The sequence below is a fragment of the Chenopodium quinoa genome, unplaced genomic scaffold, assembly GCF_001683475.1.
Source record: "Chenopodium quinoa cultivar QQ74 unplaced genomic scaffold, ASM168347v1, whole genome shotgun sequence".
In the NCBI taxonomy this organism is placed as follows: Eukaryota; Viridiplantae; Streptophyta; class Magnoliopsida; order Caryophyllales; family Amaranthaceae; genus Chenopodium; species Chenopodium quinoa.
The window spans coordinates 184,212-209,329 of NW_018742959.1; the positions used below are offsets into that span (position 1 = coordinate 184,212).

Sequence of the window (25,118 nt, forward strand, 5' to 3'; positions counted from 1 at the left end):
TCTTGAGCCTTTTCCTCTCTCATAAGAATATTCTCTTCTTGGAGTTGTTCGATAATTGACATTGTTGGACTAGGATGAGTTGACAAAGCGAGATGGTTCAAAAGGGGTGGATTGTTTGATGGTAAACGTAGAATGCGAAGTGCCCGAGTGTCTTCGTTCCCAAGCTTGGTAACCATCCCTAAAGGAAGTACGAGAAGTTAAGAAATCTGACACGCTTGCTTCAAAAAGAAAATAAAAGAAAAGAAAGAGAAAGGAAAAAAGAAGATGCAAATTACGTTTCAAGGGATATTATCGCCTTTTAACAATTCATTAACAACGATATTGTTTGGACTAGCCAAGTAGTTCACAAAGAATCAAAATGGTCTCGCAACAGAAGGCGCGCAAGCTACTAAGTCGCGCGCGGTTGGCGTGCGCAGCCCCATTACTTGCACTGGGTGTGGTCGCGCAACTCAATGAGTTGCACGCGCTACCTGTTCGAGCAGAATTTTTTTTTTTTAACGATGGTATTTTCTTTATATTTTTTAAATTTTTTTTTGAACGTTTTTTTTCATATGGTATCCCTTGAATGTGAGTCAAAACTACGAAGGGAAAACATAGTAGTTGGGAACCTAAGTTAAGACTAAAAGGAGAAAAGTTATCCTAAACACGTCACAAATAGTCATATAATCACATAAGCATACGAGAAAACCATTAAATCACATAATGTCACTCTAAGGTCAAGGTTTTGGGTGTCCAAAGGTACCATATCTTAAGAAACGATGCATGAATCAATCACTCAACGTGTTGACCCATGACATAGCTTTCCCAACATTTTGTTGGCGGTATGGGTGGGATGATTGTTATTGATTTTGGGATAGAAGCCTATTGTAGGCGACCCCTAGTCAATGAGCCAATCCCCAATGGTTAAAAGGTGCTTATGATTATGCACGATGCAATCTTGCTTGTTTGGCTTTTACTTTTGCGAAAAAGGAAGATATTATGCTTTCAAGTCTCGCTCTCTAACTAGAGATTATCCAAGTTAGCTCTCGTTACAACTCATAGGTAACCTAAGTTGGAAACCTTGAACCATAACTAAGAACTAATCCTGTAACCTCTAAGTCCTCAGTGGAGTCGCCACTATGAGGAGGGTGTTCCCATCATAGGGGATCCTTCTCCTCTACGCCTATGTCCCTTTAAAAGCCTAGGACTTTACACTTTTTAGGGTGTATTAGGATTTGAATTCCTAACTGTTTGGAAGACCTTGAATTAGAGTTGATCCTATCATTACGTTTTTTTGTAAGAAACTAATAAGGAGTCGCTAATGAGTTTTAGGAAAACTCATAAACCTCGTTCATGCCTTTCTCCCAAGTAGAGTTCAAGGGATGTTTAGCATGAATCATAAGTTTACCCGTGCCCAAATTGGTCTACTTGTACCAGAAATGAATTCGGGAACGAGGGTACTAAATTAATGTTCCTTTTAGGGAGAAATCGCTATTCTGGCCCAAGTGTGGCCTCTACTAGCTCTTCCTTTTTCACAATTTTATCACCAAAAAATATATGCAACGTGATACCTAAAACTAAGTTAGTTGATTTTATTTACACACGTTAATCACATATCGATTACATTACAACGAATGTCATTATTCTTATTTATTCAAATTCGTGAAAGAACAAAAGTAAACAAGATTCGCCTTGGCTTAAGTGATAAAACAACAATTAATTATTCAAGTTCTAGTCTTGATTAACGCAAGAATACTATGTGAATTAATTAATTATAGTTTATTTAAAGTGATCAAACAACACTAATTAATTAATTAAAGTTGTTTAAGTAAGAAAAGAAAGGTGATTTATCTAAGGTGCTCGGGAATTTACCACTTTTCCTTGCTAGATCTTCGTTTAGAACACTTATGGACTCCTACTTGTTCGGGAACCTCCACCGTAAGCACAAATAATTAAAGGGTGAGTGTTTAGGACAAGGGAATGATTAATGCATAAGTTCATAAAGTTTCTGCTGACTTCTTAGGTTAATTTTTGTCTGTTCAAAGCTCGTATTGTACCTTTATTTATAGGGAATGAGTGAATTTAGGGTTTTGAATATTCGGCCGTAGCATGTGGCGCGCGCATCTCAATATGTCGTGCGCGACTACTGCGCGTAAGTGATTAAGCTGCGCTGATTAGGGAAGCGTAACCTATTGTCCTGCGCGTGGCTTTATAGTAAGATTCGATTCAGTATATTCATGAATTCTGAATCTTCCGCAAGCGCACCACTGGAGGTTGCGCTGGGTGTTACGCGCAACCTTGTGAGTCATACGCGCAGCAGACCATTGCGACTCCTTGTGTTGCACGCGGATTTTCCTGCGGCAACCCTAGATTTTAACCTAGGTGCTTCTAAATCCGTCAAAATTAGGTTTAATCTCGGGATTAGGCCTAATTGCTAATCGGGCTTAGTAATAACAAGCTTTGGTTCATTTCGTATTGGGTCAAGTTAGTTGTTTATGTGTTTAAGCCTTAATCAGTGGTCCTTAAGTATTTCTCACTTCAATAATCTAGCACAAAGATGGAATTATTTATCGTCATAGCACTTCCAGTCGGGACGGGGTACCAAATAGTAGTTCTCTACAGTAGTATTGTTAGAGGGATTTGGAATCTAAATACCCCCTCTAAAAAATAGTAATCTTATGGAAAATGATCTATAATAGTCTTCCAACTAGAACAAATCTTGCTTATATAATAATAAAATGCTTCTAATTACAACTATTAGATTAAGTATGTGTACGTTTAAAAAAAACAAGAATAGAGATACTTAGTGAAAAATATTGATAATTGGGAATTCAATTTGGGGTAATGAAAAAATAATTCAGTGTACATTTAGTACATATATACATAATAGGAATTCAAAAATAGAATATGGAAATTTTTGTTCTAAAAATGTGCTATCATTATTATTAGGAAGATTCTTGATAGAAAGAATTTTTTTAATTTTCCCAATGGGGGAATATAGGAAGAACAAAATAAAACAATAAGGGAGTATAAGTATTATACGAGTATATGGTTTGAATATATTTCATCATGATCCCTAATTAAAATATATTGTAATTATAGTTGCATTGGAATTTTAAATTGTTTAGATATTTGCAAAGCTATTTTCGATTTTTATAAAAGAATTAAGCTAATTCGTCCAGAAACTTAGAATTGATTTCTATATTGTAAAGTCCCGCATGGAATATTACTATAAGACAAAAACTAAGAGGCTTATAAAATCAAAATTTGACGGTCTAGGGATTTCACAAATTAAGACCTCATGTTAGGGCTTTAGGTTATTTTAAAGTTCTTATAGGATTTTAGATCTGGTTAGAAAAGAATTAAGTACTCATATTTAAAATTATTTTTCATGAATTATTGTACTTAAAGTGTGAGTAAAAAGTTAAACAATGTTTGTTAATGAGATTATTAATCTATTAAATTTGACTTATAAGTAGTGCATGCATAGAATATAACGTGTGGCAGAATCTCCCATTCTTGATTAGATTTTTTTTTCTTAAAAAATGATTGTATAATAGAATCTTCTACAAGATCAAAGTTCAAACTTTATTAGATTAGGAAACCATATTGGATCTTTAATTTTATTAGTAATATGAGATTTTCATATTTTCATAGTCATTATTTTTGAAAACTCCAACCTATATTTAAATATAATCTCAAATTTTAACTCATTCAAAAGTTTACATATATCAAGTAGTCAAACATTCACCCAAGGATAATTAACAAAAAGCTACAAAGTATTAAGCTATTAAGTAGATAAAGTAAATAAATAATTCTTAGAAAAAAAAAGTTGTATTATCAGTTTGTTAGGACAAAGTAACATATTTTTACAAGAAATTAATTCAATTACATATAAGAGTTTAGATTACTTAAACTAAACACTGAGTCTTAACAAGAATATACATAAATTTGAATTTCAAAGTTATAAAAAAAAAAAAAAAAAAAAAAAGAGAGAGAGAGATGGGTGAAAAACATTTCATGTTAAAGCTAGGTCAGGAAAAGAAATAGATAGGATCTGCTTAGGTTATGAGTAGGTTGAAGTCAAGTAAAGTAAAAAACAAGTCAGGATCGGAGAAAATCAGATATTTTTTGTGTCTAAGTGATTTCGTGCAAAGTTTCTTTTTGAGTGCAAATCGGGTTTAAATGAAGATTATCGGGTCTAATCAGTTCCGGTAGACTAGGAGTCAAATAGTAGATTAACAAATAACGTCGATTTAAGACTAATTGTGGGCTAATTCATGGTTAGTTTTAGAGCAAACTTCTCGGATCAAACCAATTTGGGTTCAATTCAATATCGAGTATCTCCACTTCTTTCCGATGTGGTCAACTTTTGACACCTTTTTCGATAATCCATTTAAACAACTTCCATATAAAGTGTAACGGACTAACGGTAAATAAATTAAAATTGTGACAATAAACCGGGTAACACTCCTCCTTAATTTACCCCCACAATGATCAAATGTTGAAACCCCAGTTTACCGGGGATTTGAAGTTGGACAAGCAAAGCAGCATAAAATCCGCTACAAATTTCAAAAATTAAATACAACTCCGTAGTTCTTGCTTCCTTACTTCCTTCCATCAAATGTCTTCCAATTCTTTCTCACTCTACTGTAAGTCATACTACTACCATTGAACTCATCAATCTTTTTTTGGTTTTTTTTATACCCAATTAAATATTGGAAAAAAAAAAACCCAATTTGTAATTTTTTCTACTCTTTCAACTAAAACTATTCTTTAATATTCTAGGGTTTCAAAATTTTGTAAATAATTCTTTAACTTTTGAGCCCCTCATCTTGTTCTTCCCCAAAAACCAAGTTCTTTACTTTCTTTTTTTAATTCCATACGCACGTTTTTCCTAATGCACGTTTTTCAGAATTAGTCTCTGAATTTGGATTTATTTGGGTTCATTTTTTTTGGGTTTGATTTTTGTTGTTCATCATTTTTGTTTTGAAGGGAGTATCAGAAGAAAATTATCAATTGGGGAGTTTGTTTCTGTATTTGATTCTTGCAGAAAAGTTGCTGATTCTTGTAAATCATCTTTCTATTTCTGGTATGAAATTCTTTTCTTTTTAAGCTAGATTATGCTGATTCTTTGATTACCCATTTGGGTTTTTAAGTAGCTTCAATTATTGTTTTTGTATTTGTAATTCATGCTTTGTTTGTTGTTGATTTTGTTTGTTTTGGGTGTTTATTTTCGCAGTTCATGTTCTTGAATACTGTGTGTTTGGTTTGAAGATGTGGAAATAGAATTAATCAGTATATAGTGTAACTGTATAAACGATGGGTTGTGTTTATGGTAAATGTTGTAAGCGACATCACGGTAAAGGGAAGGAAAATGGTGTTGTATATGGTCAATCTGGGGTCCAAGGAATGCCAGTTTTTGCTGAGAGAACATTAGAATCTGTCTCTGTGCCTTCACACAATTTCTGTTTGGAGTATTCGGTCCTTACGCAACGAGGGTATTATCCCGACTCACCTGAGAAAGAAAATCAGGATTGTTATTGCATTAGGACACAATTGTGTGGCAATTCGAATGTTCATTTCTTTGGAGTGTTTGATGGACATGGTCAATTTGGTGCTCAATGTTCTAATTTTGTGAAGGATAGATTGGTAGAGATCTTGTCTAATGATTCCTCTTTGTTAAAAGATCCTATAAAAGCTTATAATGATGCCTTTCTTAGGACGAATGAGGAATTACACAACAGTGACATAGATGATGCAATGAGTGGTACAACAGCGATTACTGCTCTTGTTATTGGGAATACCCTTTATGTTGCTAATGTGGGCGATTCTAGAGCTGTGATTGCTCTTAAGAAGGGAAATCAGATAATTGCGCAAGATCTATCTCGTGATCAGACTCCATTTAGGCAAGATGAATATGAGAGGGTGAAGTTATGTGGGGCTAGAGTTTTGAGTGTTGATCAAGTGGAGGGTTTGAAGGATCCAACTGTACAAACATGGGGTGATGAGGAGACTGAAGGCAGTGATCCTCCTAGATTGTGGGTTGAGAATGGAATGTATCCTGGCACAGCTTTCACAAGGAGTGTTGGGGATAGCACAGCTGAAAATATAGGTGTTATAGCTGCTCCAGAGGTATCAGTGGTTCAACTTACACCAGATCACTTGTTCTTTGTTATTGCAAGTGATGGCGTCTTTGAGTTCCTACCAAGCCAGGCAATTGTTGATTTGGTATGTAATTCCAGTTACAATGGAATATTTGCTATCTTCTTATTAATCTTATGCATATGCATCTTTCTGTTGCTTCCAGCGGATGTCATTCTCTTTGGTTGGTCTGAAAATTTTCTACATTGAGTATGCTTCTTGTGTATTATAACTATTTTGAAATATAAGTAGCTTTTTTCTCAAAGTGTTACATATTTCTTTTTTGGTGCTGTAATGCAGTATCACATTGCAACATGTGACAGGACATTGTAACTGTTTTAATTTTGCTCTTTGTAGCTTCTGAGACCAACTGTACAGACTAAGCCATAACGAGTAAGATAGTTTGAGCGTAGATGCTCTAAAGATTGAAACTTTTTTAATGGTTAACATCACATAGCTGTTCGGTTTTTTTTAAAAGTTCTCTGTAAATTGCTACTTAAATGGTTTGTTATAAACAATTGCAAAACTTTTCAATGCTACCACAAATGGCAGCATCTGCCTTTGGTGTATGTCATTTTAAAGCAATGGCATTTGGATTTCTCAGTAACATCATCATTTACAATGTGCTACGCTGAGAAAAGGAAAACATGCTTGTGCACTATTAAATTGTGATCTGATGCCTGTTATTTTCTTAGCTATATGTGATCACAGTAGAGACTTTCATTGAATGAAATTGAAATTAATTTATAGCAATTTCCATATCTTTCTTCATAACTCCCTTTTGCTTGTAACTATTATACTCTTGGGCTAGCCCAAGGGTCCTTTGTTTGTTATGTGCATCTAATACTGTTTTCGATTTTTGTGTTGTGTGTTTAGGTTTCCAGTAATCAAGATCCTCGAGATGCATGTTCTGAAATAGTAGGAGAATCATACAAACTATGGTTAACTCATGAAAATCGTACTGATGATATTACGATCATCATTGTGCACATCAAAGGTCTTTCTAATGTATGTATGCCTTAAACTTTTTTTAATGACCTTTTCATTTGGATCACTAGCTGTTCAGATGTTTTAAAATCATGATCTTTATCACATACTTAATCAAATTATAATGACATTGGAGTACTAAAACAGCCTCTAATGTCATTCTAATTTAATGTATACTTTTGTACATATTTATTCAAAATCTTGCTAGATATTGATCTTTTTTGTCACTGAACTTGTCGTACACTAAACTACCTATTGTCCAGATTGATTTGGCTTGTTTTTCTATATTTCTCTTTTTGCTTCATGATTCTTTGGAGGAAAAACAGATGGAGTGTATTGGTCTTGCATGAGTAGGCATCACAGGTTTTTTTTTTGGTGTTTTCAAACTAAAATTAAATCTCCAGATCCCAGAAAATTCAAGAGGTTTTGTCACACTTCATCATTATTTAGTTAACGAAGGTGATGAAGCTAGTAAAATTAGTTACACTTTCTATTTAACCCCAAATGTAGCAACTCTTTTACTAAAAGCTAACTAAAACTATGAATTCCATATCAAAATATAATGTACTATCAAAAGTCTTGCACCTCTGACAGTGCTGTCCCCAATTACTTGCAACACTTCTATGAAATGAAATGACTCATTTTTGTTAATATTAATTCATTTCCTCCCTCAAATAGTAAATAACTCATTACTGTCTAAGTATAATACGTCCTCTCTTTTTTTTTTTAAGTTGTACCATATTAACTTACATTTACATATTGATACAAAATTAGCAAGATTACCCATGACTACATTTGTTCAGTTGTATAAATAAATAAGATAATCAAATGATAGTGCAAAAAGGCAATGGTATAACTAAAACATAGAGGAAGTCAAATAATTACCATTCACCACAAAACACAATATGAACTAAATTACCTAAAACCATGCAATGGTCAAGTAGTGCGACTAATTTGGGACAGGATACTAGGTTTTTTTTTTTTTGAAAGGGACAGGATACTAGGTTAGAGGAACTAGTTTATTTATTTTTCATCATTTTTTACTTTTGCACTCTAGTTTACACTTTGGACTCTTTTGTGTTTAGTTCAAATCTGATTTGAACTCTTTAAACTCTAATTCAAGTCCATTCTAAACAGTTAGTCAAGTGCAGCTTGATTAGCACTCTACTTTGTCTGATTAAACTCGAATTGTGGTAATTTTGTGAAACTTGAGATCTTTGGGAAAAAAAATATTGAGTTTTGGGTAGTGGGCAATTTATTTTTTTGATTGTGTAAGGGTGATGGATTTGGAGGGAAGAAGTTGGATAGGGGGGTAGGTTCTGTCTTAGAGTTGGATAAAGTCCAGTTAGTCTAAAGTAGCTGCCAATATGTGCATACAGTTTGCCAGATTTGAGCTAACTGCAGCCACATAGCTTCAAATAGAAGCTTGAAAACAGAACTAAAGCTTAGTGCCATTAACTGTAATTCAAATGATGCAGCATTTGAGATTTTGATATATTTGATAATTATGTCTTCTTATTATGTATCAGTAGGAAACTAAGAACACTGATGGGATGAACTAAGCATGTTCATCTGGGGTTATGGCTCTGTTAATAGAAACAAAACAGTCGTGTAACTCTACAGATGATGCTGCTGGTGAAAAGGGACTCGACACACTCATGTTATTTAGCACTGCTTATGCATATTTGCATGACCATGCTGTTTATACAATTTGTAGCTGTCGATCCGCTGCAGCTTAGCTGCTGCAGAAGAGGGGTTATACTGCCAATTGCTCTAAAATCTCTCTGTTTGCTCTGTGTTGATGGTTTTCTGATTCCTAAGCAAGTATAGGCATGTATCCGTAGCAACGTTTATCAGTTAATAAGTAAGAGGATGCCATTGATTGGAAACGATCCTATATATGTCATTTGCACTTAGTTTTCATGAAGAGAACAGCATGGGAGGGATGCTTTCTCATCAATTAGGGAGAGGAGGAGGAGGATGGGGGGGGGGGAGACCCACTTTATAATTGGTAGCAAAGCCTGGTTTTATTGTTTGTGACATTTTCCGAATGATTTATTTGTGCTCAGTAATGTTACAAACAAGCTTACAACTTATACTTGCTTACTGTTAATAGGTAGCATTTAAAGTTTTAAACTCTTTCTTAAAAAATGTGAGCTTCTTTACATTTTTGTTTGTTGTATTTATTACAGTCGTATGCAGGGCTCTCTGGTCAAGTGAGTAAGGGAGATGCAAAACCACCTGCAGCGAGGATGAAAAATGCTGCTTCTGACTTATCTGTTACTACCAGATCTGACTTAAACCCTTCAGAAAGAAATAGTCCCTCAGATCAGCAGCCTTGTCGACCTATAATTTCTGTTGATCGAAGTGCTGTTGCTCTGTCTCCATCGTATTCTCAGCCAGCATGATGATTGAGGTTTGTCTACATCTTTTAAGCAAGACTCTTATTTATTGCAATTGGAAGATGCAAATGATTTTCTGTGTCTATTCGTGACAGTTGCTTGGCTTGGATTAATTTTAAGAAGCACTGCATCATTTTTGCTGATCTCCTCGTGAAATGGTAGGGCTCTTGATTCATGCTGTTTGCTTTATCAAATATCCATGCCTTTGATTATGCTAGTTAATTTAAGCAGTCATGTAGTGCTCTTCATTGTTGTTGTTAGTGGTGTAACATGCTTTATGACAAAAACACTACCATTTTATGTTGGTTTTCTAATATTTTCTTTTTCACAAGCATCCTGATTATAGTGAGGACATGGTCCAACTCATCCAATCGAGATAATTAAAACTCAGAAGCACTTATCAGCTAATTTCAATTAACACAAATGATTTAGTTATTCTTTTTCGTCTTTTTTTATTTTATTTATTTTTTATAAAGTTTAGACTATTAGTCAGTCATGTTTTGTAACAGTTTAGCACAATAAGAATCTCATATGTAATTCTGTTTGTCAGACTAATGGAAGTTGTTGAATGCAAGCTACGGACCAGAAAATGCAGGAACTTCTGTCCAAAAATAATCTGTTGGCCTTGCTTCTGAGCTTTTTTGGGAGCGAAATACCCCCTTTTTTGAAGTATGATCTTAGGAGTAAATAAGATGGGATTTTGCTGGTGATTTGCCTTCATTTGTTTTTATCTGTCATCTGCAACATACGCTTCTCAGTTTCATGTCTTCTCAGATCAACATTTGCCAACGATAGCTACAAATGAACACTTCAGCATAGTGGGACTCTGGGATCTAACTGCTGACTGTATCAATGTATGTGAAAGAAAATCATGTTTGACAACCATGACTTTAGTTCAAATTCTGAATGATTCTATTTGTGAATCATCGATTATTGAATACCATATTGTTAATTCATGGTTATGATTACTGATTCTCACTGTATATCTCCCTGTACAATTATCAATTTGAGTAGTTTGCTGGTATATTCTTTAGTTATTCAGTTATTGTCAATATATTCTTGATTAATGGCGTTTATTGAATCTACTATACATAAGCTAAGGGGAGGTTGTGGTGTCCCCCTAAAATTACCTCAATCTCAATTTTCATTTAGCTCTAATGAGTTGAGACATTTTAGACAATTAGTTATCCCACATTATTATTTTAAAAATAATAAATAAGGAGAAAAAATAATGACATTAAATTGCAACCAAACAATTTTTAAAATTTTTGCTACTTTATTAGTAAATGACACAGGTTAACATTTATCAATCAAAGTTCAAAATTTCAAAAACTATTAATCATTGACATTATATTTTTCCATTAATGTCTCAATCACTAAATATCATTGGCATTAATTTTCCAAAAACACAATTAATAACCAAAGTTTTATTATTAAACAATACTCCTTCTGTTTCATAATATTAGTCTCATATACTATTTTGGACGTTTTAAAAAGATCTACCCATATTGAATATGTTATAATTTTTAACTTAATTTTTTTGGAATTAATTGAATGTGGATTGATGGCATGACTCTAAATAAGGAAATCTCTACCTTAAATTATGCATTATGATTTATGCTTTCCCCAAAAAAAAATCAAAAAACTTAAATAAGATAAACTAATTATGAATTATTTTGTACTTTAATGTTAGATTCCAAATATTCTTCTTTTCTTATTTCATGTGATTGATTCCATATGGGACTAACATTATGAAATGGAGGGAGTATTAAAATTTTACCCTCAAATTCAATTTCTTACCCTCAAATTGAGTAAATTACTAATCATACAAACATAATACAGAGAGAAAGAGCAATCAAAATTACAATACTACCTCCGTTAATTATTTGTGCAACTCTGGAATATTTTATATCTCACAAATAATACCCAAAGGCCAAAAGTTACACAATAATTAAATAATATCCCGCCTTCAATATAGCCATTTTTTTTAATAGGAAATATAGCCAATCTAATATCATAGCACTAATATATAAAGCCGGTCTTGTAGTCAGGCCACGAAACAGCGACACTTGGCATTCAAATTTTTTGCCAAGTGTCTAGCCACGTAGACGACAAATAGATATTATTGTGACACATATGATGATAAGTAAGCAAATTTTAGATAGATTTTTTTTAAGATAAAAATATTGTATAGAGTTTTATTATGGATATACTTCTAAAGTTCTAATATTTATATAATCATAACTTTTAATAAATATCCTATTCTCGATTGTCATTTCCATTATAAAATTCGTTTTAAAAAGTTCTTTAAAATAAGAACCATTTATAATATATTTAATTTATTTAAAAATTACGGAGTAATATTAAATCAATAAAAATAAGTATTAATCAATAAATATAATTTTAGTTTGGTAAAAATACTTTTATTTCAGTATATAAAATTTAAGTTCATAAAATAATTTCAACTTAATAATAACAAAACTACTAAAAGTACACTATTATATAAATAAGCGATATGATATCATGTCTAAATATTTTTCATTTTCAAAAGGTAAAAGTTTACCTAAAATTTTATCAACAATCCAGGCATCACCCGGGCACAAGGGGAGTTTTTCCCGAGTTCTTAAAGAGCTACGTAGGATTAAATTTTCTTAGTAGGATTATAAATGTTAGCTACAACCAATTAAATAAGAGATTTATAAATTCTTTTAGAATTAAATAATTCAAATTCCACATAAGCAAAATTGTCAAATGAGATTTTAAAGTTTAAATTAATTAAATATAAATTCTTATCTTTTGATATTAGGAATTTTATCTAAATATATAACGAAGGGAAGGAAATTCACAATTTATTTTAAAATAAAAATATTAATTAATATACTAATTACAACGAATAAAATTTGTTTTAGGTTTCAAAAATAAATTATGTTTAAAAAATAAAAACAAACCGTACATCGCACTGGCTTCATCTAGTATATATATAAAGTGGAGTTTTTTCCCGAGTTTTTAGAGAGCCGCGTAGGATAAAATTTTCTTAACTCGTCACAGTTGATAATAAATTTTTGTGATAGCCAATCAAATAAGAGATTTGTAAATTCTTTTAGAATTAAATAATTCAAATGCCACAAAAGCAAAATTGGCGAATGAGATTTTAAAGTTCAAATTCATTAAATATAATATATTATCTTTTGAAGTTAGGAATTTTATCTAAATATATAACCAATGAGAGAAAATTCACAATTTATTTTAAAATAAAAATATTAATGATATATTACGCACAACGAATAAAATAACAAATTAATCGCATAAATACAAAAAATATTTGTTTTGAAATCTAGAAATAAACTGTGCTACTTGTCTTCTTTCCTTGATATAATACTCCTTCCGTATTTTAATACGAGTACTTACTCCACTTTCATTTTGCGACTGTATTTTAGAGGGCACCCCAAGCAATCAATCTGATGGACGAAATATTGTCAACCAGTTGCTTTTGTGGGCCCCGTTGCCAGACAAATCTAATCTAATCTAATATATCTGGTAACTATAACTAAAACTAAAACAAAACATTGCTGCACATTATCAAACCTCAAACTATTATCAAACCTCAAACTATCATACGTGTCATTTTCACATTAAAATTTGTCCCTCCAATTCTCTATATGATGTCATCAATTATTATTATTATTTTTTTAATCTACTTTTTAAGTGTATGTATTGAATATCCAAGTTTTTCTCCTAAATTATAGTTTTACATATCTAATTTGTTTGATATTTGATCGTAGATTCAATTTTTTTACTTTCCAATAATGTAAATTATTTTTATATCTAATTCTAATCTTCATATACAATGTAATGCAACAGAACATATATTACAATAAAGATTAATTCTAACTATGCATTGCACGGGTATAACCTAGTATATATATAAAGGGGAGTTTTTCCCGAGTTTTTAGAGCGCCATGTAGGATTTTATTTTTTAAAAAATTATTAGAGCGCCACTTAGGATTAATATTTTTAGAACGCTACAATCAGATTTTGCCACGTATAATTAGTTTCTTTTGAAACGCTACGTAGGATTATTATAAAAAAGCGCCACGTAAGATTAATAAATTTAAAACGCTATAATAGAGTTATGCCACGTAAGATTAATTTTAGAGCGTTACCTAGGAAAATGTTATATTTTAGCCAATGAAAAAAAAAGAATTGCAATTTTTCTTAGATAAAATTTTTTATATTAATTATTAAAATAAAATCAGCACATTTTTTGTGTGGCTGACCATATCGTGTGGTCGATTGAGACAGACCGAAACACTGACCGAGTAACTCTAACCGTCTGAGTAACCCCTGATCAATTGTGTAACCCTTGATCAACTAAGTAACTCCTGACCAAGTAATCCCGACCACACGGTGTGACCAGCCAGCCACATATGAAACTTTGTGAAATAGAATGTTGTCTTTTTATATTACGAATTTTATCTAAATATGAGAAATAAAGTTAATAATTCATTTCATAATAAAAAAAATTCAAGTAGTAAGCAAGCCAATATCACAACGTTTATTAGATAAATATATATTTAGTAAAATGTTTTATTTGAAAAAATACAAACATAGCGTGTATTAGGGGTGAGCAAACCGGGTACCCGGTCAAAATTTTAGGATCCGGACCCGGAATTGGTTGGCACCGGGTCCTAAAATTTGGAACCGGAATTGGAACCGGTACAACCGGGTCCTAAAATTTAGGAATTGGAATTGGTTCCACCGGGTACCGGTTTCGATTCTGGGTAACCAACTAATATATATAAGTGTTGAAATATAATACAAATCATAATATTTTTTTTATTTTTTTTGGTTTATTTTTACTTTTAGCGTTTAATACTTATATTTTTATATATACATTAAGCTATTTTAATTATATTTAATATTAATATTTTTTTTTTACTAATTAGTTACGTTCAGCATATTTTTGTTTTTTTAAATATATTTTGTACAATATATGTTGGGTAACCGGTATAGTTGAGCGGAGAGAAAAATCTAGAAGTTTTAGGGTTTTGTTTGATAGTGGGTTGGGAGATTTATAAGCAATTGGGCTTAGAAATTAAAATGGGCTGTTGAAAACTCTTTAATTTCTTAAAAACACAATCAATCCACATACTATATCATATACAACCGGGTACCCAATGGGTACCGGGTCCAAAATTTTAGGATTTGGAACCAGAACCGGTTACAAACGGGTCTGAAATTTTGGACCCGGTCCCGGAATCGGTGAGACCAGTTCTGGGTCCGGACCCGGCGAGTCCTAATCGGTTCTGGGTCCGGTACCGGGTGCCCTGGGTCTTTACTCACCCCTAGTGTGCATTGCACGGGCTTCATCTAGTATATTTAAGAATGCTGAATTTACTTTTAAAAAAAAGTTTTAATTTGTTGCACTGTGCAACATCTTTTTTAGCAAATATTGTACATAATATGAAACAGGATAGGTTGTTTTTTTTTTGGGAAGGGGAAAGTATTTGAATCACTATTTAAAAACGGAGATGAGTATTAAATTACTCCGTATTTTTCAATATGAATTTCTCGAAAAAGTAGAACAAGTTTGGAGTAGGGGTGTCCATAATTTGGATTAAAACCGAAATCCAATCTAACCCAAATCGAATTATCAATTCGGATCGGATCCGAACTTTAAATCGGATCGGATTAAGATTTTTTGAAAATTCGGATTTTCGGATTGGATCGGATTGATCCTAATTGGATCCAATCCAAACCGAAAACCGAATTGTAAAATTAAGCTTGTATAAATATGGATTTCTTTGTTTTTTAAAGTTTAACTCAAATACTTACTACTACATAAAATTAATTAGGGAGACTTTGTATTAATTAATTAATGACTTGATGTTGAACTATTTATTTTAATCATGATTTTGAAGACTTGTATTTATATTAAAGCTTAATTTTTATAATCGTATTAGGCGCTAAAAAATAATACGTATATTATAATTCGGATTTTCGGATCGGATCCAAATAACCGAATTTTAATTCGGATTGGATTAGGAGAGAAATTCGGATCGGATCGAATTGGAAAATTGAAAACCGAATTATATTTCGGATTGGATCGGATTTAGACTAAATCCAAACCGAAAACCGAACGGACACCCCCTGGAGTGCAAAGCAATTGAAATTTGTCAAAGTTAGCAAACTGGTGTGCCACACTAACAATGAACAAAGCTGTTTCCTCCGATTTCAGAAAAGGTGAAGAATTTGGGTTTGTTCTTTGAATTCAACTGAGCTTCAAAATATGTTATGTCTTCAAATTTGTTCAAAACCACATCAATAATTGTGGCAGCTGTAAGAGCAGGACAAATAGTGTCTGCTCGCAAGATGTTCGACGAAATGCCCATTAGAGATACAGTTGCTTGGAATGCGATGCTCACATCTTATTCTCATCTGGGTATTTACCCAGAAGTGTTTTCGCTGTTTCGGAAGATGAGAATTGCTAATACAAAGCCTGATCATTTCACATTTACTGCTACTCTAAGTGCTTGTTCTGGTGCAGGAGATGTGAAATATGGTTCTGCAATTCATGGTTTAGTAGTTATTTCTGGGTGTCAGAATTCACTTCCTGTTGGTAATTCTCTTATTGATATGTATGGAAAATGTATGATTCCTTACAGTTCTGAGAAAGTGTTCGAGGAGATGCAACTGCGGAATGTAGTATCATGGTGCTCACTTCTGTTTTCCTATACAAATGCTGGTCATTTAGGTGTTGCTGCAGAAGTATTCAGCCGTATGCCGGAAAGGGTTGAAATATCTTGGAACATAATGATTGCAGGTCATGCGCGGCATGGAGACTGTGAGTCGTGTTTGAATTTGTTTAGACAAATGAGAGAAAATGGCGGTTGTCCTGATCAATGGACTTTGAGTGCCCTCGTAAACTCGTGTGTTGGAAGGGAGGAAACCAAATTTGGACGCATGATCCATGCTTTTGTGACTAAAAGCGGATGGTATACTTCTGTTGAAGTGCAAAACTCAATTTTAACCTTTTATACTGAGTCAGAATCTCGCGATGATGTTAGCAAGGCCCTTCAGTCCATGGACTGCTGGAATCAGGTTTCCTGGAATTCTGTCATTGATGCTCATATGAAAATGGGGAATACCCATGATGCATGGATTCTGTTTCAGCATATGCCAGAAAAGAATGTTGTTTCCTGGACATCGATGGTTGCTGGATATGCTAGAAATGGACAGGAATCAGAAGCTATTTGGCTGTTTGTTCATATGATGAGAGATTCTGTTAAACCTGACGAGTTAGCGTTTGGTGCATTCTTCCTTGCATGTTCTGGTTTGGCTTTACTTGGGCATGGTTTGATGATACATGGATGCTTGATACGGCATGGTTTCCGTGCCTCTGTATATGTAGGGAATGGTTTGGTTAATATGTATGCTAAATGTGGAGACTTACCAGGAGCAAGTAGAGCATTTGGTGATGTCGTCAGCAAAGATTTAGTGTCATGGAACACAATGTTGTTTGCATATGGGTTGCATGGACGGGCCAACCAAGCCCTGCAGCTTTATGAAGAAATGTTGGCACAAGGGAATAGACCAGATGTTGTGACATTCATTGGTTTACTAATGACTTGCAGCCACGCTGGTCTTGTTGAGGATGCTCAATTTTTTCTGGATTCTATGTCATCAGTTTATGGCCTATCTCATGAAATGCATCATGTAGCATGTATATTGGATTTGCTTGGGCGTGGAGGATTTTTAAAAGAAGCCAGATCATTAGCTAAGGGAGTAAAAGCTTTCAAGGGAAAGTCATCTGAAACAATGCTTGGAGCATGTTCCATAAACTTAGACGTACCATTAGCAAAAGAAATTGGGGATGATTTGATTATAATAGAGCCTCTTGATGAGATGAGTTATGTTTTGATGTCAAATTTCTATTGTGCTAGTGGGCAGTGGAAAAAAGCTGAGACGGTAAGGAAGATTATGGCTGATCAAGGAGTAAAGAAAACGCCTGGATGTAGTTGGATTGAGTTAAAAAATGAATCGATAAGTTTTGTTTCAGGAGATTTTTCACACCCATACATGGGCAAGATGTGTAAGATACTAAGCAATCTTGAACTTGAATTGAGATATCCATGCATTTTGAATTGCAACAGTTAAAATTTTTATCTCTGTCATCTATATCTTGCCACTTTTCCTGCTTCATACTGAACACATCTAACTCACATTATATAGTTGATTCGGTCTATAGTTCTATACTATACTTTGTGCTCAGAATTATGCTAACATTTTCTGAATACATGCATGTGTATTTACTTTTGTTCAAGTTTTACTTTGTGTTGCTTCAAGAATATCTTTTGCTGATGCTGAAGCCAGACATCCACACTTTTGTACTTTTGGCAAGTGAGCTGTTCACTTATCTCAAACTTACTTGGTGAGTAAACTTTCTTACTGCGTGTTGTTCATGGAAAGGCCTTGTGAAATCCAATGAGAAGAGGAACATCAAACTTCCCTCTGCTCATTGAAAAAGAATGAACTCCTGGCTTATAGCTTCACAATGAATGTTTTTCCATTTTTTGAATTGTAAAGATGATATACAAGCACTATATTTCATTGGCGATTAAGACATTTATGGGAACACAGCTCTTGAATCTGAGCTGAGCAGTAACACTCAAAATAATAAAAACCTTAATTTTTTTCTTTTTTTTTTTAAATTTTTTTTTAATGCTATATTGCGATACAGGGTACTCTTTATGAAATCAACAATTGAAAAAAGTGACCTTTTTCTCTATGCTAAGGATCCCCTTAGTGCTTTACGCATCACACATTCACACCTCTACTAATGCATAGTATCAACTGATGACTGATATGTATGATGTTTATACTTTCTTCTTATTGGCTGCACTAAGCCACTGTCTATAGAGCTGATTTCTCTATTTGAACTAGTACAAGTAGTTGCTAGATTTGCACATTGAAAGATCAAATGCTCTAGATGAATATGTGAATTACAGAGTGTATATCTAATTGTGATTGATTTATAGGTATACAATTGTGAATGATTTTGCTAACAAATTTGTATCCTCAAAAAGCATATGATTGTGAGTGATTTACAGAATGTTATGAAATACCAACAGAACCTTCACTACTTGAAAACCCTATTAGCCAGGCAAACCAAAAGGAAAAAAGCGGTCATATGGTAGATAACCAGGAACCAGAAGAGATTTCAAGCATCTAGAAGTCTACAAGTAGTGAAGCACATATTGGGAAGGTTTACCTTCATAATCAATGAAGGGGTTGGACTGAGTTGCCTGTGGGACATTAGAAGAAGCAGCAAAGGGATCCATCAATGCTCCACCTCCATTCTTAGCTTGGCTGATATCTTCGTCAAATACCTCCCATTTATCTGTAATTACTGTCTTCAAGGATGGCTTATCTCTTTCCATTTGATCAATATCTTTTCTCTCACTAACTAACACTATTGTTCTTGTACCTGTACCAGGATTCTCCTGATTGTAAGAACCTTTTTCTTCATGATCAGCTTTACCTGACATTGCTGCTGAAGGCGAGACCCCATTTCCATTAATAATTTTCTCAAGTTCTAATAAGTCGTCCTCTAGGATTTGCTGGATTTGTGGACATTCAGTTGCATGAAGCACCCCAATTATTTGGCAAAACTCAAAATAATCAGACAAGTCTTGTCCTTGTTTGTTGGCTCTATGTACTACATCCAGGGCCATAGAAGCTTCCACTTTTTCCATCCGATTAGAGTAGATTTTCACTAGAGCCTTGGCAATTCCATCACAAATCTTACTATACAATTCAAAAACCTCAATAACCATACAATCCATAGCCTCGAGGACCACCACTTCATCTGTCATCCTGATGCTCCCATATGGCCTGACATGTAGTACGGCTTCAAGCAGATCCTGCCACCGTTTCACCCTTTCTAGTTGCATCCTTATTCCATCTTTCTCCTCTACAATCACTGGGAGCGCCATCTCATCCTGCAACTCTGCTGACAGCGTGACAGACTTTAGGTCTGAGAACAAGAAGTAGGCCTGAACAAATGAACTGCAAGCCCCACGATGAGGTCCATCACGAATATACCCATCCTGAAACCCCGACAGATCAAAGGGAAGCCGTCCAATCTTCCGTGTGCCAGGAGCCTTGGTGCAGAGGACTCCATGGAGGAGGATCAGAGACTTAAGAGCCACAATCCAGTCATGTGTACGTTCCAACCGGCGTGTTAAAGCCCACAGCAAAATGATCAAATGAGATGGTGAGGTCCTGACCCACATGAACACCCTCTGAGCATTCTTGTAATCCACACAAGAATCATCATGACTTGTTGCTCTGATCAATGCTGCCTCTAGATCAGGATGCCTGTGCCTCGTCTTCCTCGATAGGCTTGCCATTATAATGCTGTTTCGATCCTTTATTATACCCGATGCTCTCTTCCATAGCTGCTTCATTGTGAAGACTATCTAGCTGTTTCGAGTCACCGGATGATCGAATATGATTGATGATATTGAGTTTTTGATTTCGTTTGTTGTTGATTTGTTTGAGTATTGAAATTGTTGATATGATATGAGGTGTTGTGGAAGTGGCAAAATCGAAGGAAGAAATCAAGAGGGAACAGAAACTGCTGGTCGGCAGAAGGCTGTTTCCTCTTGATTTCCTTCTTCCTGTTGGAGTTTCAAGCCAACAGCCTGTTGAATATAAACGTGCGCGCATGCACTTTGAAGCAATATGCCTGATTTTTTTTTTTTTTTTTTTTTTTTTGATCTTTCTATCTAGTTTTATCTGATTGAAACTATGTTTTTTTATTTTCTATTTACTTTTCTTTAAAAACTAAATTTATTTATTTATTTATTTTTATTATTGAAAACAAAAAACTAAATTTAATTTTGGTAGTGCTGGAAATTACATTTAAAAATAAAAATAAAAATAATTAAAATCTTGTTAGATTTGGTTTAATGCATATTATTCATAGTATCAACTTCTTATAAATTTAACTTAATAATAATTATACCAGTGGATCGGCAAATATAAATATCAAACAGTTGCAAGCAAAATATTGTTCTATAGAACAATGGAAGCTTTATTAAGGGGACTCCATTACCGAGCCACGCTCAACCTAGCAAGGTGCACGGACCAACACACTTTTGTCCTTTTGTTGGCAACCTTTTCTCCTTTTGTGATACTATATTGTGAGCAAATGACAATAATAACACTAACAGTGACAAGATAAATATTATCAAGGCAATATTCATACTAGTATTGACAATATTGTTTTTAGTGTTTAATCAACACAAATTCACTTTTATGGTAGTAGTTATCTCTACTCTACTACTTATATGCCATAATGAATCCTCTTTTCAAGTTTAATGCCCACAATGCTTCGCAATAATAACTGTTTACTAAGAAAGTTTTGACCAATATTTGAACTTAATTGGCAATGGAATCTCCGGCGTTCTTCAGCTTCCGGCTTTACCAAGGTAGCTAACCCCAACCCTGCTTTCCTTAGATCAAGCTCAGCACAGATCTAATTCGTTTCCTACCTTAGACCGTAATTTAATTTCTACTTAAACAAGTTATATTGTGTTTCCGATGAACTTTCGAACAGCAAAGTAAGAGATATAAGGTTCGAGAGGATAACGTTCCCTCTTGAAAGAAAACTTTTTATTTAATAAGAAAAGATTACAACACTCATATCTTACGATACTCAAACTGAAAGCTTAAACAGACATGAATTGAACTATAGTTTCTCTACTTTAAGAGAGATGGAGAACCGATCTGTCTCTTAAGGTAAGTATTTTTCTCTTGAGGACTCTCTCATGTTTTCAGAGAAACGCTCTAGCTTGCTCCTTCAATTCCACCCTTCTTCTTATTCTCTCATCCTTTATATAGCAAAGGATTATCCTCTACCGACACTCATGACTCAGCAAGTTCATAAGAACCACTGCTTTTACAAAGATATTTTCAAAAGAAATACAGAAGATAAAAACATGGCTACTATAGACTGCATGATTGTTGTTGTGGGCTCAAGAATCCATTATCTCGCCCATCATCATGTCTTGTAAACCACCTTCACTGTCTTTACTGTCTTCATAATGGACATACATAGGATTATCATCCTCTATGCCGAGATCCTTAACAAATTTGGCAGCATAAGATTCGTCCCATGTCATGAAAGCTTCAAACAGATACTCATGTCCTTCGAACGATAGAAATTTCCACTCTCAACATCTTCTAAATATTTGTAGATCGACTCGGTATTGTTTATGCCATCTACTAAATATTCTCTCATTTCGTTTGGTGCTATAATTGTTGTATTACCCACATGGAATATAATAGGAGGATTGTCGATTCTGTTTATAAAATCATTGAGATATTGCGAGATGTAGAAGAATCCCAGTGCTATTGCTTCAGTAGGAATTTTTAACAGTCTTCTGACGAACTAATATGGGATCGTGAGTACTAAATGCAACTTTTCCAAACATTATCAAATAATGAGGCGGACTGATTTTTCCTTCTACAACTTCAATATTCGCACATTGCACCCTTGCTTCTAACTGAAGATTTTCCTTTTTGTCATCAAAAAATCTTCGACCTTATTGAATGCATATTGTTGGAACTTTGTATGATTTGAAAAGAATGAATCATTAGGAGTAGGGAAATCATGAAAGGCATATACCATTCCATAATCCCAAGCTTTGTAATGTATCCAAATGAATATAGCATCCCGACAGAGTGGATACGGATTAATGCGTAATGATGCCACTTTAGAGTTTGTAGGAAACTCTACTTATTCTCCCCATAGGTCTCGAACATCAAAGAATCGACTGGATTTTGTTACTACCAGCTCGTACCATGTTCTAAAATCATTATCCCTTATTTTATTGAGTATTATATTTTGTAAATCAGGAATGAGTTGAAATAACATAATCGTTACTTCAAACATCAATAGCCTTTGGACTGCTCGATGGAAACCCTTGATTAAACCATCTCGTGATCGTTGCTTTGCTGAATTGATCAAGCCCTGCATTAGGGCCCAACTGGAGGGTGAAGCCCGCTCCATTGCTTTCTCTGTTTCATCAATGAGAGTTTTTCTCTCTGCATCCATCTTTTAAAAATGGTGTGCAGGAGGTTTTTGTGTTGCCTTGAGCTTCTTTGACATTGGTTAATACTTTGGTCAAGCTGTCTGCCAAAGAATTCTCTGATCCCTGAATATATTCAACAGTAAATAAAAATTGGTTAAGCCATAATTGCCAATGCAGGAGTCTCCCTTGCGCTTGCATATTAGACAAGTTCTTTTTAACAAAACCAAGTATGCCTTTGCAATCTGTTTTAATTAGAAATTGCTTTGGGGCTAAGAAGATTAAAAACTTCTCGATCCCTCTAATTTTCCTTTTATTGTAGGATAATTTAACTCAGATTTATTAAAACTTCCACTGCTGTATCTGCAAAGTCTTTCTCCTTCTTTGATTTTTAACACAGCACCCCAGTGCTCATCACTAGCATATGTTTCAAGGATTATATCATCTTCCCTAGTAAGAAGTGTTAGTATAGGAAGATTTTTACACATAGCTTTTAAATCTTGAACAAGTTTGAAATCATTTTTCTTCCAATTCCAAGTTATTTCTTTCTTGAGTGTTTGTTGTAATGGTTTTCTTAATAGAGCACGATTTTCTGTGAAATCGGAAGTATAGGTTAAACATCCTAGAATCCTATCTAGTTGCTTTCTATCTTCAATTTCATCTAGGAATTTTTCAATCTTTTCTTAGATATGTTTTTGCAAGATTATTTGTCCGCTTTAATTTCTAATCCTAGAAACTCAATTTCTTGTTTAGCATAGACACATTTATCCTTTCCAAGATAATACCAAGTTCAACACATTTCTGAGTTACTGCTTTAAGATCATCTTTATGTTGCTCTAAATCTTTTGAGAAGATTAATACATCATCTATATAGACTAAACAACAATGATTAAGTTCCCTAAAGATGTTATCCATTCTTCTTTGAAATATTTGTGGGGCATTTTTTTAATCCGAATGGCATTACTAGCCATTCGTAGTGTCCTTGAGGGGCACTAAATGCAGTTAATGGAATGTTTTCTTCTTCCATTATAATTTATCAATAACCTCAATAACCATTTTTACAATCCATTTTAGAAAATCACGTGGCTCATTGTATTCTATTGAATAATACTGTTTTATTAGGAATGTAATAGCCATCAAACACAGTATTATTATTTAGCTGTTTATAATTAATGACCATCCTAGCTAGCTTTACCTCTTTTTTCTTCTGCATGATTTCTTACCATGAATGTTGTACTGTTATGAGGACTCTTGCTATTCCTAATTAAATTCTTATTCAACAATTCTTTTATTTGTTCATCAAATTCTAATATATCTGAGTAGGTATAAACCATTTGTCTTACTCTGATAATCTTATTAGGATTTGTTAGAGTTATCTTAGCAAATGCCTTATCCTTTTCCCAATGTTCTAATGGGTTTGTTGAATATAATTTTTCACATAATTTTTCTTGTTGCTTAATTATCTGATCTATTAATGATGATTCACACTCAGAAATTCTAAGTGCAACCTCTCGTTGTGTAGGTGTAACCTTATCACCACGCTGGTTGCGCGTAAATTCCGAAGTCTAATGAATATAAGCCTTTGTTATTTTCTGTATAGGAACCGAATGACCATTAATAGTAAAAATTATTTGATCAATAGTTTGAGTGCATGGAGAGTACAGTCTTTGAAAGTTATTTCCTATTATCATATCATGACTAGGCTGATCAGTTGCCCATTAGATAGGAATAACACATTAAACACCTCCAATTTCTATATATTGGCAATTCCTCTATTATTTCCGTATGCATCATAACACTATTATTATTAGCAATTCTTACCTACATAGGATTTTTAGCCTTTTTCCACAAGAATTCTGGAAATGATGACCTTTTTCCAAAACATGTAAAACAACCATTATCAATATATGCACATAATTTATATCTATTATAATCTTCAATGCATATATAAATTGGAATATAAATGCTATTAGGATTAGTACTAGATATTTCATTATAGGCTTCCATTTGCATATTAACTTCATCTTCATATACTGGTTCACTCACAGTTTTGGTCTTATATCCAATTACCTTTCTTTTTTCAAAAATAGGATTATTTAGATCCTTATTTATCTCTAAGTTAGAACATGAACCAATATCAATACTATGTCTTGCTGGTTGTTTCAAGGCTGTCTTAATTTCATATTTTTCATTTAGCTTCTTTATTAAAGCTAATATTTCTTCTTCATCCTCTTCTGGCTTTTCATCGACTTGTTTTTTTCATCTTTATTATAGTTGAATTATGTCTACTTAGACTTGGTGATCTAAGACTCATACTTCTCTGTATTTTAGGTTTTGTAGTTATCCCAATATGAAGCAATCCTGATTCATCAATTAACAACTTACTTGACCTATTTTTACAGCAGGATTCACGAAGAATTCTTCCCAAGTTTTTTCAATTTCTATTTCATTAGGATTTTACCTTTATAAGGACAATCTTCTTCTTAAGACCTCCTCCTTGGTCATATTT

At 33.6% G+C, this 25,118-nt stretch overlaps 3 protein-coding genes across 4 annotated transcripts; 2 read left to right on the forward strand and 1 right to left on the reverse strand.

Moving 5' to 3' along the window:
* Nucleotides 1-4,472: 4,472 nt before the first annotated feature.
* Nucleotides 4,473-10,549, forward strand: LOC110728721 (probable protein phosphatase 2C 35). Of its 2 annotated transcripts, XM_021908365.1 has the most exons (7): nucleotides 4,475-4,631; nucleotides 4,975-5,071; nucleotides 5,222-6,210; nucleotides 7,000-7,131; nucleotides 9,303-9,526; nucleotides 9,608-9,670; nucleotides 10,063-10,549. In XM_021908365.1, exons 3-5 carry the CDS (start codon nucleotides 5,302-5,304, stop codon nucleotides 9,516-9,518), a joined length of 1,257 nt encoding a protein of 418 aa, XP_021764057.1. In that variant the 5' UTR covers nucleotides 4,475-4,631; nucleotides 4,975-5,071; nucleotides 5,222-5,301; the 3' UTR covers nucleotides 9,519-9,526; nucleotides 9,608-9,670; nucleotides 10,063-10,549. The 2 variants fall into 2 exon arrangements, with proteins under 2 accessions (XP_021764058.1, XP_021764057.1); XM_021908366.1 differs by lacking the exons at nucleotides 9,608-9,670; nucleotides 10,063-10,549 and having other exon boundaries at nucleotides 4,473-4,631; nucleotides 9,313-9,434.
* A 5,108-nt stretch (nucleotides 10,550-15,657) lies between these two features.
* LOC110728705 (pentatricopeptide repeat-containing protein At2g36980, mitochondrial-like) lies at nucleotides 15,658-17,676 on the forward strand. Its single transcript, XM_021908347.1, has one exon. It carries the CDS (start codon nucleotides 15,807-15,809, stop codon nucleotides 17,667-17,669), a length of 1,863 nt encoding a protein of 620 aa, XP_021764039.1. The 5' UTR covers nucleotides 15,658-15,806; the 3' UTR covers nucleotides 17,670-17,676.
* Nucleotides 17,677-18,748: 1,072 nt separating this feature from the next.
* Nucleotides 18,749-19,924, reverse strand: LOC110728756 (putative clathrin assembly protein At1g25240). The gene has a single exon (XM_021908405.1). It carries the CDS (start codon nucleotides 19,922-19,924, stop codon nucleotides 18,749-18,751), a length of 1,176 nt encoding a protein of 391 aa, XP_021764097.1.
* Between the last annotated feature and the right edge of the window lie 5,194 nt (nucleotides 19,925-25,118).